The sequence below is a fragment of the Triticum urartu genome, chromosome 3A (assembly GCF_056163025.1).
Source record: "Triticum urartu cultivar PI428250 chromosome 3A, HENAU_Tu73, whole genome shotgun sequence".
Classification (NCBI taxonomy): domain Eukaryota; kingdom Viridiplantae; phylum Streptophyta; class Magnoliopsida; order Poales; family Poaceae; genus Triticum; species Triticum urartu.
In genome coordinates this window covers 65,025,050-65,042,892 of record NC_141875.1, presented here as the reverse complement: position 1 = coordinate 65,042,892, position 17,843 = coordinate 65,025,050, and the positions used below count along the sequence as shown (strand labels likewise).

Here is a 17,843-nt window from a genome sequence, read left to right as displayed (position 1 = left end):
TAGTTAGACTCACTATTTGGTTGGTTTGCATAAAAACAAGAAAAATCACACAAAACATAAGGCATCTTTGTTGTACATACAAAGCAATTTCACTGCACTATGTATATTTGTCAGTTTTGCTAACATTATTCCAACTTGTGTATCATGATCGTTCAATTGCCTATTGTTGATGGTTAGTTGCAAATGGTCGATATTCAATTGCCTATAAATGCTATAAATTGCCTATAATTGATGCCTAGTTGCCTGCTACTGGTAATTAGTTGCCTACAATTGCTGCTCAGTTGCCTAATTTTGTTAAAATAGTTGCCTAAAATAATATGAAGTTGTTTATCATTGTTTTTCTAAGTTGCCTACAAACACTCTGAAGTGGCCGAGATTCATCATCATATTGCCTACCATAACTAGCAATATATAGCAGACACAAGAGTATCATCGGTAGACGACATTATAGTATTATAGGCAATTTAGAAACAACGACATACGAGCATGAACAATAGGCAACTTAGAAGTATCAATGAGGAAGTTAGGAGAATGTTAGACAAAATTAACTAGGACACACAAGGTAGTGGCGTTGCCCGCTTTTAGCACTAGAGTTGCCTCTTGTGGAAGGGAAGTTGCTCATAAAGGTGATGTGACATTATCTACCTCAGTTCGGTAGTTGTTCTGTATTATTAGTTAGTTGCTTATTGCTGCTAATTAATTATTTTTAGAAGTGGAGTTGCTTCTGTTTAGCATTATAGTTGCCTCATCAAGCATCAAAGTTGCTTTTAAAACTAAGTAGCGTTAGCAACTTAGGTCCAAAGCCGCCTATGTATGAAGCTAAATTGTATGCAACTAAGGATGATGTTAAGCTACTAGCTAGTCATGGTAGCCTCCTTAGGATACTGTTAGCCTACCTTGAAAACTAAGTTGCCTACAATACTATAAAGTTGCCTACGAATGATGCTTAGTTGCCTACATACAGTGAAAATTTGTCCCACATGATTTTTATGTTGTCTACGATATACTTGATAGGTAAATTCACTATTACACATGATGCAAGGAAGTTGCTTCTGTTTAGTACTAAAATTGCCTCAACTAAAACCAAAGTTGCTTTAAAAAAAATTCATCGAAACACATACATATGAGATCTAGTTTTGAAAATCTCGTCGCGAGAAACCTAATGGTGAAAACGGATTTTCATTTTGACACTCGGTTCGAAAGTTATAGCTTTTTTTAAAAAGAGACGGAATAATGTGAGATGACATCAACACATGCATGCACGTAATTCTTAGTGACCACCCACCACCTGACAACGAGAGGTGCATCGCAAGGAGGAAGGATGCCGTTTACTTAGCAGTTTTGTCGCGTAGCAGGTGCGCGATCATCGGACAGCTCGTGTGTGCGCTCGGCTCCGCCAGATAGCGCATCTGCGCGTTTAAGTTCTTAGGATTGAAATATGGGTTCAATATTCTAGGAGAATCTAGGAGTATTTTACACATGCTCTCCTAATTAAATTTAAAACTGTCTTATCGAGAGCCAAGCTTTACTCCTCTTTTCCTGGCAGTACATTTTCCGTTTCTTTTCACTTCCCCCTTCCCAGGCCCCTCACTCCTTCCCTTCCCTTCCTCGCGGCGGAGGTACCTACAGCAGCGGCCGCCTCAATCCCGCCCCCTCCTCTCGCCTCCCGGGGGACGCGCGCCGCCGCCGCCGCCGCCGCCCCCACCATCGCCGTTCACTTTCTTCTTCGCTCCCCGGGACATCCTGCTGCTGTCTCCACCCCGTCCCAGTCTCTCGCCATTGGGCTCCTTCCTTCCTTCGAGGTATGAGCAGCTAGGTTGTTTTCATCCACCGCAGTATCAATTCTCCGTGCTGTTAAATTAATCAACCCCACTAGGGTAGGGCGGGGACCTTCACAAATTCTGGGTATGCCGGTGCACGCTCGGCACACCATCTTCTCTTAACAATTTCTGCTCTTTACTGAACTTCCATGCCGCACGCTCAGTCCGCCCCTTCTTGGTGTTAGGTTGCTGAGCAATTCCTTTTTACGCGAGCCGTACTGTAAGTGTATCAGTTAATTTTTGGCACAAGTGATTGTGGACCCTTCATTTTTGTCCAGCCACTTTCTTGTTTCCCCCCCTTTTACATTTCCAGGTTTTTTTGCACTTGATAGAATTATTATAATACGTATGTGCTTTGTTTTCAAAACCAGCGCTCTTAATTTTTTGTAAAAAAGGTGCTAGTCTCGGACTGATGTGTTAAATTTGATGTTACTTGAGTACCTAATGTCTAACAATTTAGTATCTGGCGTGCTGTTCTGTTTCCATGATTTCTAGATGGTCAATGTTACAAATCCGGTTCAGTTTCTAAGATTAAGATTGCACTGTCATCTCTGGCACACCAGAGTCAAGTTAAGTTCAGTGATTCTCTCAGCTTATGAATGGTACTCTTGGGCACAGTATCGCTTCCTGTTGTGTGCCATTTTAGTAATCTCAAACCTCCCTTTTTTTTAACTGATTACGGATATTATCAGTTAAATTAAACCTACATTATGCATTTCCTTTGAGCTCACAGTATGTTCGGTAGATGCATACGCAAGTTTTTTTTATGAGACCTGCAACATGTTCTTATTTAGCATCCGGTATTGTTCCATCTTATGAAGGGGAGCCTTGGCGCAGTGGTAAAGCTGCTGCCTTGGGAAAGGCTGCGTACAATAGACCCAAAGTGGTCGGATGTCAGAGTGCCATACTTGTTGATGTAGAATATCAATACTACTTGTTTCCTTGTACCTTGAAGGACCTCATACTTCATTCTCTCTATGATGTCACTGCAATTATTTTTCTTCCTTTTTACGGAACAACAAATTTGAAAATCATTAGCTTCCTAGTCTACAATGAAATAAATGGGAAAGCTAACATGGCAGTTTCCAGCAAGACTATTTTAGAGCGCACTGCAACTGTTTGATGTTTATTTTCAACTTCTACCCGTCTGAAATGTAACACCATTTGCATGCATTCTAGCATAACCATCGATATATTTTTCCTACCAGGATAAGCATTGATCCTGGATTTAGCTATTTCTTGTATGTGATAAGCAGATAAACTGCAATGAAGGATTCTCAGGTGAATTTGCTTGGCATTTTCAGTTGATGGAAATACTCTTTGTAATTATTTTTATCTTTGAGCGTAAAAATACTAAAAATTTGTGTGGTTAGTCTAATCAGATGGTGGAAGTGCATAGAACTTCTATTTACTAAGCTAGAGAGTGATATAATTATACATTATGCATTGCATATGAACCAGAATTTTGCTACAGCTTTTATCATTAATTGGTAACACAACACGTCTATAGTTATCGGGTGAATATATGATTAAGCACTGAACACATAATATTTGCGCTTAATATCAAGAATATGAGGTACTGCTGCGACACTTTCTTTAGCCTACAGTTCTTTGTTATTCAGCATTAAAGGTACCGTTGTTATCTCTAATATTAGAGAAACTTTCCTCAATGCCAAGGCATCTTTTTTTCTTGTTAATAGCACTCCTAATTGACTGATACTGTTTTCAGTATTAGCATCCATTTTGTTTTGTCTTTAGCAGGTGATTGATTTATGTTACGTATGCAAATTTCCTACAGGATATTCAGAGCACAACAGAGCTGCAGATGTCACCCCAAGGTACCAATGAAGTGCAAAGTAACCAACTAAACACAATGGCCACTGATGCTCCTGCAGGAGATCCTGGTTCTTTGACAGTCGCTAGTAATGATAATAGAAAAGTCTCCCGCGAAGACATTGAACTTGTAAGATGTCTAGCTGTTGTTCTGTTGTCTTTAGCTTTTTTAATGCTAATTTATCACCATATTGCATCCCTCTACAGTGGATGTCCCACACTCTTGTCAATTAATTAATGAAACTTAACATCCTGCTGCAGGTCCAGAATTTGATAGAGCGCTGTCTGCAGCTATACATGACCAAAGGAGAGGTTGTTAGGACGCTTTCTTCTCGTGCGAGAATAGAACCTGGCTTCACTACTTTAGGTAATGTTGCAAATTCAGTTGCTGATGATATTCCTGTTTGGGGTTCTTTTTTGTACTTACTAGTTTATTTATCTGTTTGCGTCTTTCATGTAATTCAGAGCACATCGGTAATACTACTACAGTATGCACAAATCCTTCCCATCAGATCGATGAACAAATTAGCTTGATATAATGAAGTTGTAGCCCTGTACTTACCGGTTTGACCTATGATCATCGATACCTACATGGATAGTGATTTCTCAGTACAGACGGAAAATCTGAAATCCTCTCTGAGCTCAAGTTCTTTTATACTATGTTTCTTGAACCTCGAGCATCTAGATATACATCTGTTGGAGTTCTGAAGTCTTTCCGCTTACTTTCTTTGATTTTTTTTGTATTTTCAGTATGGCAGAAACTCGAAGAAGAGAACCCTGAATTCTTTCGGGCTTACTATATAAGATTGAAACTGAAAAGACAGATTATCTTGTTCAACCATTTGTTGCAGCACCAGTGTAATTTGATGAAATATCCAGCACATCCGAATGTTCCACTGGCTCCAATGCAAAATGGGATGCATCCTATGCCAGGTAATGTCCGTGTTTTACATGTCTAGCGCTCAAAAGAGGCTAGACAAGTACATTGTAGTTTAAGATTTCTAGTATATGCTGTCTTTTCTCCTTAGCTGTTATTTTTACTACAGTTTACTTTTTCTATCAGATATTTTTCTCCCCTTTCATGTGATTCTACTGAAAGGATTTTGCAAGTCCACATCTTATATCAAAATATCTTATCATCATAAGCAACTATGCTCGCCTTCTTCTTTCTCGGGTCCATATTATCCATCATTTATTGCAGTAGTGTTGGCTGGGTATGGGAAACCTCTGTAATGATATCTCTATCTATAGGAGTAAAGATCTTAAAATGATGGGTTTTTTCTGCACTTATATTGAATTTCATGGTGCATATTATCCTTAGCATGATTTAGACAAGTTCAGGTTTAGCTTTAATCGCCGACTGGTTTAGACATTTATAAAAGTATCGTTATCATTGTTATTGGACTTAAGTCTGAATCTGGTGCAGTTAACAATCTACCGATGGGGTATCCAGTACTTCAGCAACCTCTGATGCCTGCTCCCGGCCAGCCTCACATTGATCCGATGGTTTGTGGTCTATCCAGCGGTCATGTGGTGAATGGGATCCCTGCACCAGGTGGCTATCAACCAATTCGCATGAATTCCGGAAATGAGTAAGCATTATCTTTATCAGTTTAACCATGTTCTTTTTTCCTTCACGTGGGATATATTGGTTTAATCATGTTCTTGATAATATTTTCGTCTGGCAAATCATTTTCTCTCTATGTATCATTGAAAGATTGGAACATTTTATCTTCGATGTTGCTTCTGTTCACATAGTTGTAGCACATCCTGCATATACACATAATGAGGTAAGGCACATACAGTTATTTTTGTTGCTGCACTTGTCAAACTGCCAGGGAGCAAATGCTTACTCAAGTGGTCGATTCTTTGGAATAATGTCACAGGATGTTATTCACTTATTTATATACTTTAACTATGATGCTTATTTATTGATTGTTTTTTTAACCATTCTTCTGCTAAAAATGTTTCATGAAAGGTACTTGTCACTAGAAAAATATCTTGTTCATTTTTGTTGTTATCCATATATCTGTTCACATGATGTAATCTGATGTTGCTTGAACATGTTTTTTTAACCAATCTACGTTAAGCTATTATTGCTGCAAATGTAGAAATTAGGATTGTAGGTTGCAGCCTTCTGATTTGTTGTCTTGCAAATAGTCTTATCCATAATCGTGTATTCTTTTTCCTTTTGCTCTTGCTGTTCACATTCATGGCTAATATTATCTTAACCTGATTACTTGATGTTGCATGAAGCATGGTTGTTGACAACGGTGCACCTGAAGTTGGACATAATGGTGCCATGTCATCCGAGATGGCTGTGAGCCCCTCATCGGCAGCATCAAGCAACCATGCTCCTTTCACTCCGTCGGAGATACCAGGGATGGCTATGGATACATCGATGCTAGATTCAGCATTTGGATCTGACATAGGGAACACAGAACCTCTGCAATTAGGGCCAGATGGGTCGTCAAGGGATTCCATCCGATCCTTGGGGCAGCTCTGGAATTTCAGCCTCTCTGATCTTACAGCTGATTTGACAAGTTTAGGAGGTGACCTTCTGGCTTTGGTAGTTTGACTTTATTTGATCGTATTTCTTTTGATAACCAGCTCTTCAAAAAATGAAACTGTGATCTACACAGGATGAAAAGCTGAACACATAGCCTACTCTGATTAGCTAATTCTGTGCTTCTGATTTCTGTCAAGTAACACAACATTTGTACTGTCAGATTTATTTTGTGCGTCCTATTTGCCTGTCATTCTAAATTTGTAATCACACTGTTGTATTCCACATTCATGTTCAGATTTGGAGGCTCTTGAGAACTACGAAGGTACCCCTTTCCTGCCCTCGGACTCGGACCTCTTACTTGATTCCCCAGACCATAATGATGACATAGGTAATTTTGGTTGTGTTTGTGATTTCTGTCCGCCGTGAAGTGTCAGTTGATCATCATGCCCGACTTAATGATTTGTGGTATTATCTCCAGTTGAGTACTTCGCCGACGCCATCAACGGGACTCAATCAGATGAAGAGAAGTCATAGAGAAGATGAAAGACTACCTGAGTCTCATTCAGAGTGGGACCTGGCCAGAGTGTCATCTCATGTAGTGTAATCTTGTAGCTGCGCGCAAATCAGACTGGGAATTCACCCAGAGGTGCGGTGATTGGCGCGCGCCCCTGAAGAATTTTGTAGCGTTCGATGCTAATTATTTGGAATAATTGGTTCGGGCAGCCTTAACCGGGTAAAGTTGCTGTCTACAAGGCTGAAAAGTTTAGAAAATTGTGTCAAACCTCAGGAACAACCCCTTTGTAATTGCTGAAGAAGTGGACAGTTCATCTGGTATTGCACCATTCCTTGTCTCCCAGTGCATGTTTTCTTTCCATGAGTACACAATGCATCAAATTAAAAAGTTGGCAAGAGGATTTTCTCATATTACACACAGTGAGTCGAGCAGAAGTTAACATATAACACAAACTGGAACGATTTGCAAAATAAAAATGCAGCCAACTATTTGTGATTCTACCGATCCCTGTCCCTCCTGCTATTATCCTCCTGCTCGTGATCCCGTTCAGTCAAGTAAGTGAGGCAAAGTGGCAAACAATGCACCCGACCTGATGCGAAGCCCGTTAGTTTTGGAGGGTTTTCAGTTGAAATGCAGTGTTTGCATGCGCTAGTTCTTCCTAGATGTAGGTGATTGGTACGATTCGTGTGTGTCCATTATACATGTCGTCATTCGTGGTTATAGTTTTATGATTGTTCAGTAAATTGTTTATCCATGCTGAGCGTAATGTGTGTTGTCCAATTTAAGACTTACACAGATAGCACATTGTTTAATGAATTTGTGACCTTCAGATGACAGGTGAAGATATCTATGAGGATCGAAGACAGTATGAGATAACGGTGATCCATTGAACTTAAATTGTTTCAGTCTCACGACCTTAATTATGGAGACGGCCATGATGACTATAGGGGAGAACGGAATCACACGTGGAGTTCTACAACTCAAGGGTGACCCGTCTACCAAACAAACAACCAGTACCATTAAAATCACAATACAAGGTACTCCCTCCGTTTCGAAATAGATGACTCAACTTTGTACTAACTTTAGTACAAAGTTACTACAAAGTTGGATTATCTATTTTGAAACGGAGGGAGTAATTGATATTATCGTCGCACTGGCACACTTGATGTACACCATGATCTGGAATTTACTCGTGTCTAATCTCTCTACCGTAGGAAATCACTTTTACTTCCAGTCTTTTAATTAATGTTCTTTACTTTAAAGTTGTTGTTACTCCTGCTTCTACAATCAATCATTTTTACCATTCTGATACATTTGTTTCGCGGACAATAATACTGTCTGCAGATTCTCAAACAATTACTTCACACAAGAGCTCTTGCAACTTGTGTGTGACCGGAACGCCACACTTAAATATTCTCCTGCACTATTCGGTCGCGCGCTGCTGTGTTCGTCAGCCACGGCGAGGCGTCGCATCTTGGCTAGCTCCGTACGGGCGGCAGCGCGCCGTGCCGGTCGTCGGTGGCCGGATGGCCGGAATCCCTTCCGCCAACCGTTTGTCGTTTTAGGGAGAGCTCCATAATTTTTACGGGACGAGAACATTTCACATATCTGAAATATGCTTCTTTTGCCAAAAACTATAAAATAACGATTATTTTACAATCCGGGGCATTATACAACATCTGCTAGAGAGTGGAGACTACCACCATAAGGCATCTTGAGTTTTCGAACGTTGACGCGTGCATTGCACGTGCTAGCATAAAAAAAACCGAGCAGTACCATCAATATTCGCCGATCTGATTAAAAACGGGCTTTGACTGGCCCAAAAGCCGAGCCAATATACACGAGACAGGCCCATTAACTAGCACGATCTGAACCACACACCATGGCGACTACAGAGTCAGATCGACACGATTCCGCCCCACCTACCACAAACCCCCAAAGCCACAGTGAGCTCGAGCTTCCCCCAATGGCAGCCCCGCCCATCTCCGGCCACCCCCATTCCCCCGGCGACTCGCCGCTCCCCACCGACGCCCTCCTCGCGCACCCCCAACCCCCCTCCGCCCCCGCGCCCCAGCCCCCCGCCGCCTCCCGCTTCCTCATCATCCTCACCGCCGCCCTCGCCGTCTCCACCTCCTACCTCCTCCTCCTCCGCCCGCCCTTCTCCGCCGCCGCCGCCTCCACCGCGTCCTTCGCGCGGCCGCTGTCCAGGCTCCCGAAGCCGGTGGTCCTCCTCGTATCCTCCGACGGCTTCCGCTTCGGCTACCACCACAAGGCCCCCACCCCGCACATCCGCCGCCTCATCGCCAATGGCACCTCCGCCGCCGAGGGCCTCATCCCCGTCTTCCCCACCCTCACATTCCCCAACCACTACTCCATCGTCACCGGCCTCCACCCTTCCTCCCACGGCATCATCAACAACTTCTTCCCCGACCCCGTCTCGGGGGACGAATTCAACATGGGCTCCCACCAGCCCAAGTGGTGGCTCGGGGAGCCCCTCTGGGTCACCGCCGCCGACCAGGGGGTCCGGGCCTCCACCTTCTTCTGGCCGGGCTCGGAGGTGAAGAAGGGCTCCTGGGACTGCCCCGACAAGTATTGCCGCCACTATAATGGCTCTGTGCCATTTGAGGACAGGGTTGACGCCGTCCTTGGTTACTTTGATCTCCCGGCTGATGAAATGCCGCAGTTTCTGACACTGTACTTTGAGGATCCAGATCACCAGGGCCACCAGGTCGGTCCTGATGACCCAGCCATCACTGATGCTGTGACGCATATTGACGAGATGATCGGGAGGCTCATTGCTGGTTTGGAAGCTAGGGGGGTGTTCGAGGATGTGAACATTATATTGGTTGGGGATCATGGGATGGTTGGGACCTGCGACCAGAAGCTACTGTTTCTCGAGGAATTGGCTCCATGGATTGAGGTGAAGGCTGATTGGGTTCTGTCGAGGACACCATTGCTGGCAATCAGGCCGCCAGATGGTGTATCCCCGGCAGAGGTCGTGGCCAAGATGAATGAAGGGCTGAGCTCTGGGAAGGTGAAGAATGGGCAGTATCTGAAGATGTACTTGAAGCAGGATTTGCCTTCTCGCCTGCATTACTCGGAAAGCTATAGGATACCACCAATTATTGGGCTGGTAGCTGAAGGTTATAAGGTGGAGATGAAAGTATCAAAGAAAAATGAGTGTGGAGGGGCGCATGGGTATGACAATGCCTTCTTCTCAATGAGGACCATATTCATCGCACACGGGCCTCGTTTCGAAGAGGGTAAAATTGTGCCCTCCTTTCTGAATGTGGAGATATACAATGTCATTGCTTCCATTCTCAGTTTGAAGCCAGCTCCAAACAATGGCTCCAGTTCTTTCCCTGGAACAGTTCTTTTGCCGAGTGAATGATCACCGGTTTATGTGAGGGCTGTGGTTCTGGAGGAGGAAAATCCACTGATGGTATTATCTTCCGGTTGTAGTTGTATTTGTACACTATTTAAATTCAAATTCTGCGACGTGCAGCTATTCGCTACTGCTAATACTGCAAGCAGAGAATCCTTTTCCTTAAGGATGTCATTTGCCAATGCAAATCACATCTAACCTTTTCATCTTCTGTGATGCTAAATGTATGATGCCACTTCTTTTAAGTCCCATGTTTTCTGCTTGAGTTGATAATGATGATGATGTCCATCCAATGGTAGATGCAAGTGAATCATTTGGGGTCTTTTGATCCCACATGTTTTTTGTTGTTTTTAAAAGTAAGCCTTAGTTCTTTATATAATTCTTATTTATAGGTCCATGCAACTCTCAGAGAATTTTGTAGAAATTACCTTACAGTACATTCAGTTATATCTTACCCCAGTCCCAGGGTATAGACTTTGGTTCAACTGCTTACTCAACCTATAGAAAGAGATTGTACTGCAGTAGTCTCATTTATTCATTTCACAATTTTTTATAAGAACATCTGCTCTTGTTTCATGTCTTCTGTTATGTGGCATGCACTGAACTATTGAATTTGCGCTCCTCCATAAACACATGTGCGTAGTTTGATTTGGCAGCAAATTGTATAGTTAGTTCGTAGCATAATGTATAACTGAGCAGTGAATAATTTTACCTTGTTGGGTCTCTAAGACTACTTTTGGCCTTCCTTTTACCCTTCATATCACAAATATGCGTATGCATGTACTGTTCCTGTTTTCCATGACCAGAAGAATAAAGTTCTCAAGATCATGGTTTGTAAGGCTGCAAAACTATGTAAGAGTCTTGGACAATTCAGTTACACTTTAATAACTGTGATGACTGCATTGTAACACCATGACTGCTTTGTGTGCTTGCCGCTTTTTATATAAAGCCAAAAATTACCCAAACAACAGTGTCAGAAATTCATTTCTTGTTCTCAGAAGGACTTCTTTATGTTCCTACTCCCTCTGTTCCATAATTCTTGTCGTGGTTTTAGTTCCGGAGGGAGTACTGTTTTTTGTGTGCATATGAGCTAGCATGAGTACCTATTGAGAGTACTTAAGCTGTATTATTTATTTCATTTGTGCCACCTTTTGTGGGTAAGTATCAGGTTGAAACCACCCTTTCCATGGAAACTCTGTGGGAGTCACGTGTGAAGTTCTAAAAAATCTCAATAATAACCAATTAACCATATATAGATGTGGTGACGGTGTCTAAATCTGTTATTTTAAGATTAATTCGAAAGATACAGAAAAGACAAGAAGTGATTTTCACTATCACTCTTCATATCATTTTTTTTCTTAATACCGTATTTCCAAAATTGGTGTTTTATCTTAAATTTTTACAGGTTTATAGAATATAACTGCCATACATATGGTATTTTTATTAGAATCTTTTATAACTTCTACATATGGTTTCCACAGAGGTTGCATTGAGAGAGTGGTTTCACTTAAGATTTGCCCACCTTTCTTTTACCTGTTGATGGCTAGAAGTTCATTTGTCTCATTGATGCAATCATGCTAAGGCAGAAGCTCTTCGTGGTTGAAAAGGTTCTCATGTTTTTTTGAGTTTACTCTCATTGCCCACTCTGATGTTACTGTCTTGAAGCATTAGTTCAACATATAATTAATGCTCTAATTATTTTCTTTTTTTTGACCACAAAAAAGGAAGATATTTTGCTTTTTCAACTTGGCAATTAGATGAGACTGAGGGAGAAGAATCCCCACCAGTTTTCATTATAAGTTAGAATGTGGGGGGATTCGTGTGCAGAGTGAAACCTTGTCTCGCTAGCAATTTCCTCTAGGAGAGCTCCCCAAACTTGGTAACTGATGATTGGGGGTATAATTCTTTTACATTGCCAGTTTTGGCAACTATTTAGGTGGGTGGTCTTTAAATTGTACAATGTGTGAAATGCCGTGGTTATGCTTTTGGTTCTGTCTGATCTATACTGAAAGTGCTTTTGGAGTGATATAGTCAGAGGAGATTCATGTTTTTTCTCTGCCGGAACATACAAAATTCAATGGCCTGTTGAGCCATGAATACAAGCTTCTAATATTTTTCTTGTGTTATTTCTGTAAGGTTATTTTGGAAAACTTGCAGTTAAACTGCGAAAAGTTGCACAAGGTAGCTTGGTTCATTTTTTAGTCAACTTTCATGTGGGGTATGCATGATTATAACTGCTGGCTTGGCTTGGCAAGCAGGGCGTTCCCAGCACACCAAACCTTAGTAACACTATCAATTCAGAAGGGCATTATGTGCACAGTTTCTCTAGGCATTAAGTTCCATTTTCTTGCCTTGTTGTAATTAGACCTTCCTCGTTGTTTGTCTTTGCCTCCTAAGCTTATATTGCTCCTTTTTTATGTATATATATGTTTGTTGTTGTTGAGGAAGGTTTTGTGGGGAAATTATATGCTAGCTTGTAAGTGAGCACAACATCTGCTTAAATACACCTGTAGTTTGATCAACTTGAATCTGCAAATTTATCAAGAAAGAATGCATTTTCAGTTGGCTGTGTTGAATGCATAGGTTTTATCTAGCTACCACATAAAAGGCCTCTGCTAACCCTACCATATCTTGAACTACATCCTGCTAGAGTTCATAGTCTATGAGACTCTTGGAGCTGCAGGGCGGAAATGTAGATGCTTGTTGTGAACTAACAGTCCCTTCTCAACTGCATGTGCTGGGTTCTGTGTATACATATGCTACCAGTCAGGGCTTTAGAGGATAGAGTAGCTTCATAGAAAGGAGTTAGACATCCATATTTTAGCCGATATTTTTCTTGTTGTACATTGTTCAGTTGAACTTTCTTGAACTAGTTTACGATGTTGTTAGCCCAAAAACCTACCAGTTAAAAAGCATGATAGATCCATCAATAGGACATGCTAAATCCTAAATATAACACTTTTGATCCTTTTCTATGTTGGAATTCGGTTAATGAGTTTCCATTATTCTTATCTGTTCAGGATGAACAAGATAAGTTGCGAAGCCCCCCTTAAAACACAGGCGCTGAGTGGGTTTTTTAACTTCATCACCATAGCGTTCAAAGTGATCTTGACCCTCCACATATCCATGCACAACCGAGCAAGAACAGCCAATTTGTCGAAACGGCAGCGCTAATTCTGGTACATTGTTTGTGCCTTTTTTAAGTCATATACTTGTGAACAGTTGCTCTCTTTTACAGCAATGCTTCTTTATCTAGGTTTTAACTTTATCCCATTATTGTTGTCTGTTCATAGTAGTGCTTATAATGAGTGGGTCTGTATCCTGATATTTTTCTCCCCAGTCCCGTGATAAATGCAATCCGGCACAAGCACGATGGACATGCAATCCGGTGGACCTTTCAACATTGTTGGACGGTGTCCTGCGTGCTAGAGCTGCCGTAATCTGGTCTCCTAAACTATGCCATGAACAGATGGAGACACTAAATGATCAACACTAGCAAACGTGACCTTACTATACGATGCACCTTGCAGGGACCCGGTTACATGGAAATAGTGCAATAGTAGGGGCCATAAATAAAGAGGGTCCAATTGCCACCCAAGTTGTTGGTTTTAATAGGCTCTGCAATGCTGTCTGGTAATTTTCTTTTTATCCATATTAATGTGCATATCTATGTTATAGTTTACCTTAGAAATGCTTCACTGCACGGACTGGATCTGCCAAGTATAAAGCTGTAGGCCCTTTTACCACCACTGTCACTGTTCCATTGTTTGCAGAAGCCTGCACTAAGCAGTATCATCCCCTTTTTTCTGATACTATTCAAACTCCACTTGCGTCTACGGATATCGTGGTTATGCTGAGTAAATGGTTCCTCATTTCATATTTTTTACCTTTGCCACTCCTCTTGCAGGGCCTCCCTGTATCATGCGCGTGCTATTCACGGCGCAGAGGAGGAGATGCTGTGGTAATATGTGGTGGTCGGCCAGGAGAAACAGGCGTACTACAAGCAGGTGCAGGATCTTCCAGCAGATTAATCTGCAGGCAATAATTCCCATGGCCAAGGGGGCCAAACCTCCTGTTGCTCCTCCATCCATCATTTGGTGAGCAAATTCTTCTGTTGAACAACAGGGTTACCTCACACGTTCACCGTTGTCATTCAGCACAGCTTTTTCTTGAGGGGGAGGGGGGACATTCGACATAACTTTTCACAGCCGGCAAGCGCACAAAGCCCTGTCAGACATCTTTATCTTTACCGTTTAGGCGCGTCTCCGTGGTAACAGGGAAATGCATAATGATATGCAGGACTGACTGCACTGCACTGCACAGAAGGATTATTTGTGGGCACTCATTCCAAGGGCCGAGAACGCGCCTGTACTTGGCTTTCTGTTGCCCCATACAGGGATCCTCTCCTCCTGGCCTCGATCCGTCAGCCTCCGAGCCCATCTCGGCCCTGTTCATCATGCCCCATGCACCCCACCCACGCCCCGTAAAGCTCTGAACTGCTGCATCCCGCCAGTGTCCCCGTCAGCTGCATGCAACAGGAGCACGGCTCTGTGCAAGGTCGCTATTGAGATCCCCCCTCCCTTTGGCCTGCTGATGGTTACTGCCGCCCTACCACACTCCCCGGAAATGAAGAAATGTTGCTCCAGCGGCTGTCCTTTAGCAGAGCACTCGCCCCGCCATTGATTCCTTTTGCTCCTGCCTGCCTTGTCAATCCCAAGGCGATGCTGATGCCCGTCCATCTGCGCGTGCACGACCGGCCTGTTTTGTTTTTTTGCTTGTGGCCTTCCTCCTGTGTGCTTCCACTAACACTGCCAATGCCATGTTTCGAACAATATACTGTCACGGTCGTTGTCGAATCGGCAGCTGACATTTCATAATCGCTTGATTCCTTTCTTTATTGGTAGCTCACTAGCTTGCTCTGTTTGTTAGGGCTTAGCTAATATTCAAAGGATTGTTGGGGTGATAATGAAGATGGCACTCGCCATCGCTTTGGCCTGGAAGTTCTTGGCAAACGATAATGATGATCGGCGTGCAATGCATAGATGGGCCACAGCAAGAATGGAGTGTTGCTGTGTTCTTTTGCTGTCAAGTGGCTGATGCATATTGAATTTGAAGGCCCGCGCTACCAGCAATTGCTGTGATGCTTCCTCAGCAAAGTGGTCTTATGCAGAGCCACCCCCATATCTGAACGTTCTCCTCATCAGTCGGCTTCAAATTCAGGCAAGAAGTCAGTGGCTTGTTTCTAGTTTTCAGTTCTTTCGTATGAATATCGCATCTTGGCTACTTTCCGGAGATATGAATTGGAAAGGAACTCAATACTGAAAGATCTGAAAAGGGGGGATTTGCTATCTAGTAAAGCATAATACCAGATGCAAAAACTAACACACAAGGTTCAAAGCATATGATTTTTCTATACATGTGTTTGGCTCATGGATTTGGCTATAATCAACGGAAAACCCAGCCAACACGCACGCAAGCTCCGTTCTCTTTGGCCGTTGCCTTGTTCTATACCCCCATACCTGCTTGCTAAATGCTAAGTACAGGGTCCCACATATTTACCTAGGCTAATATGAAGTTCAGTTGTAGCTAGATCAGGCTGAGATTGCTGACAAGTGAATGGGGACTGATATTTCCTCAAGGTCGTCCGACCGACAAATGAATGGGGACGACTAATCCTGTGACCCTACAGAAGTCACACAATTAGTGCGTGGCTGTGCTCGCCCATCAAATGACAGATGCAGAGCTAACAACCTAGGAAAACAATGGAACGGGAGGGGCGCACACGTAGGGGGAAGGCCGCTTTTGATCATGAGACTAGTCAAGCAAGCGATTGGAGCGTGAGGTGAATCATTCTGGTGGCGTGGGGTTTTGGGTTGGGTCGCATCGCATCGCATCATTGCCTGATGCCGCGCCGTCCCCAAGGAATCCATGCGAAAGCTCGTTCTTAACGTGTATTTTATCTCGGCTCGATCTGAAAGGGTTGTTGTTGGCATGCGTTACCGTGGCCCGCGGCCGGGAGAGTTGGGGTCGTAATTTGCGTCTCCGGGTGCTGTGAACTGCTCATCGTATAGTGCACCCCCGAGATGCACACGTTTTCCTCATCGTGGAGAACCAAAGATGTTCTCCATCTCGTGTCATGAGCTACTCGTCCGTAGAATCTCGCCGGTAGCAAAGAGCAGTACTCTTCGTACCGTACGTCCACATGGTGCGTGCGCTTGCCAATCCGATGGCGACGAGGTGCCGGAACGGGAGGAGTGCACGTGCTCAGCGGATTGGCTGCGGGCATGTGCGTAGTGCGTGTGGTACCGGCAGGCCCGGTACCAGCGGCCGGCGACGACGTGCAGCTCTTGGCGCGTCCAGTTGTTATTGGTGTGGCCGGCCGTGCGGTGCTCGTACCACTGTCGTCGTCGTTCTCGCCGTTGCTGTCGCTGCCTCCCTCTTCTCTTGCTCATGTTGTTGCTGGGTCATCAACCTCATTCATCCATCGCTCTCTTTCGTGATGATGTGATGCCATCTTGTTCTTGTTTATTTGGTTGTTTATCCGGGGTACTTGAGTCCGTGCGACCCCCGGGAGTCAGCGATGAAACTAGAGTTTTACTCCCCCCTATCAAAGTATAAGACGTTTTAGTGTTAAAAAAAGTCTTATATTTTGATATGGATGGAGTACCGGTGAAGGTGCTATCCTTCACACATACAGTACAATTTAGTGATCTTGTATGAGCACGGCAAATGCAGCGCATAGATTCGAAAAATGGCCAAAAGATCAAGTTAACAAGGCACCGTCAGGCGAACACATTCGAAATTGAGGGTTTTGGGTTGTCAAAACTTCTCCGTGTGTAGGCTACTTTTTAGAATTTAGATATGAATTTCCCAAGACACTGAGAGTGTACGGACCCAGCGCTTCGCTCGAGTGTGGCTTTCACCGGAAATCCATTAGAAGCCGTAGAGAGGTGGTTGCGCGCCTGCATTCGAGCTACACGGAAGCATGTATCGGCAGATGGTACAAGAACGTTGTTTTCGTTGCAGAAATGAGTTAATGATGTGTGCCAAAAAAGCCACCAAGACAAGACGAAAGCTGTTGCAATCGAAATCCAGCTACGTGCATCGTGTAGTGGGGTTTAATAACTACTATTCCCTCCGTCCGAAAATACTTGTCATTAAAATGGATAGAAAAGGATGTATCTAGAACTAAAATACTTTTAAATACATTCCCTTTTGTTCATTTTGATAACAAGTATTTTTGAACGAAGGGAGTATGATTGATCAGTATCAGCTGCCTAAATGATTATTGTCATTCTAGGGCTACTGGCGGGTCCTGCCTTCTGGTTAGATCATGCAGCAACAAACTGAGCGGAACGGTCAGCAGGAGCACCACTTGCTGGAGTGGTGATCATGACTCCAAGCCGCCTAGCTTCAAATTCTTGTGCCACACCGCTCTTCTGAATTTAGACACGAGCAGATGCATTTTAGGTAGTGCTAGTATGGAAGTACGTTTTCGAAAAGGGAGTTTGGAAGTATATGTATCAACATATTTTAGAAAAAAAAATCTCTGGATTAGCTGAAGTGCAGGTATTCAAGCATACTTAAAGTATTTTTTTTTAAATCCGGCCGAAAGGACTTGAATCAAAGTGCGCAATGATTCAGACCAACAGCTTCGTTTATTTACAACTTGGCGCTTCTTTTTATCTAGTAAGGGGTAATGTTTATTGCACGACCAGATTCTTCATGGGGTCGTCTTAGCTTTCGTTTACTTTTCCTAATGCAAGTTCAAAGATGCAACCA

At 43.2% G+C, this 17,843-nt stretch overlaps 2 protein-coding genes across 8 annotated transcripts; both read left to right on the top strand.

The window, feature by feature from the left end:
- Positions 1-1,574: 1,574 nt before the first annotated feature.
- LOC147978590 (uncharacterized) lies at positions 1,575-7,004 on the top strand. 3 transcript variants are annotated; one of them, XM_087546399.1, is made up of 9 exons: positions 1,575-1,802; positions 3,029-3,101; positions 3,619-3,783; positions 3,915-4,020; positions 4,404-4,586; positions 5,080-5,245; positions 5,910-6,205; positions 6,458-6,550; positions 6,641-7,004. In XM_087546399.1, exons 2-9 carry the CDS (start codon positions 3,087-3,089, stop codon positions 6,694-6,696), a joined length of 1,080 nt encoding a protein of 359 aa, XP_087402525.1. In that variant the 5' UTR covers positions 1,575-1,802; positions 3,029-3,086; the 3' UTR covers positions 6,697-7,004. The 3 variants fall into 3 exon arrangements, with proteins under 3 accessions (XP_087402525.1, XP_087402527.1, XP_087402526.1); XM_087546400.1 differs by lacking the exon at positions 1,575-1,802 and adding an exon at positions 2,006-2,040; XM_087546401.1 differs by lacking the exon at positions 3,029-3,101 and having other exon boundaries at positions 1,579-1,802.
- Positions 7,005-8,535: 1,531 nt separating this feature from the next.
- LOC125528103 (nucleotide pyrophosphatase/phosphodiesterase 2) lies at positions 8,536-15,476 on the top strand. Of its 5 annotated transcripts, none has more exons than XM_087546396.1 (6): positions 8,536-10,118; positions 13,082-13,240; positions 13,402-13,505; positions 13,592-13,694; positions 13,969-14,158; positions 14,991-15,476. In XM_087546396.1, the coding sequence occupies exon 1, from the start codon at positions 8,559-8,561 to the stop codon at positions 10,065-10,067; it is 1,509 nt and encodes a 502-aa protein (XP_087402522.1). In that variant the 5' UTR covers positions 8,536-8,558; the 3' UTR covers positions 10,068-10,118; positions 13,082-13,240; positions 13,402-13,505; positions 13,592-13,694; positions 13,969-14,158; positions 14,991-15,476. The 5 variants fall into 5 exon arrangements, with proteins under 5 accessions (XP_087402522.1, XP_087402524.1, XP_087402523.1 ...); XM_087546398.1 differs by adding an exon at positions 11,543-11,668 and having other exon boundaries at positions 13,402-13,694; XM_087546397.1 differs by lacking the exon at positions 13,402-13,505.
- The last annotated feature ends 2,367 nt before the right edge of the window (positions 15,477-17,843 follow it).

Excerpts from the sequence above, each read along its gene's own strand:
- LOC147978590 (XM_087546399.1), top strand. Across the intron at positions 5,246-5,909 it reads CGCATGAATTCCGGAAATGA|CATGGTTGTTGACAACGGTG; the intron begins GTAAGCATTATC and ends TGTTGCATGAAG. Across the intron at positions 6,206-6,457 it reads TGATTTGACAAGTTTAGGAG|ATTTGGAGGCTCTTGAGAAC; the intron begins GTGACCTTCTGG and ends ATTCATGTTCAG.
- LOC125528103 (XM_048692613.2), top strand. The coding sequence starts at position 8,559 with ATGGCGACTACAGAGTCAGATCGACACGATTCCGCCCCACCTACCACA.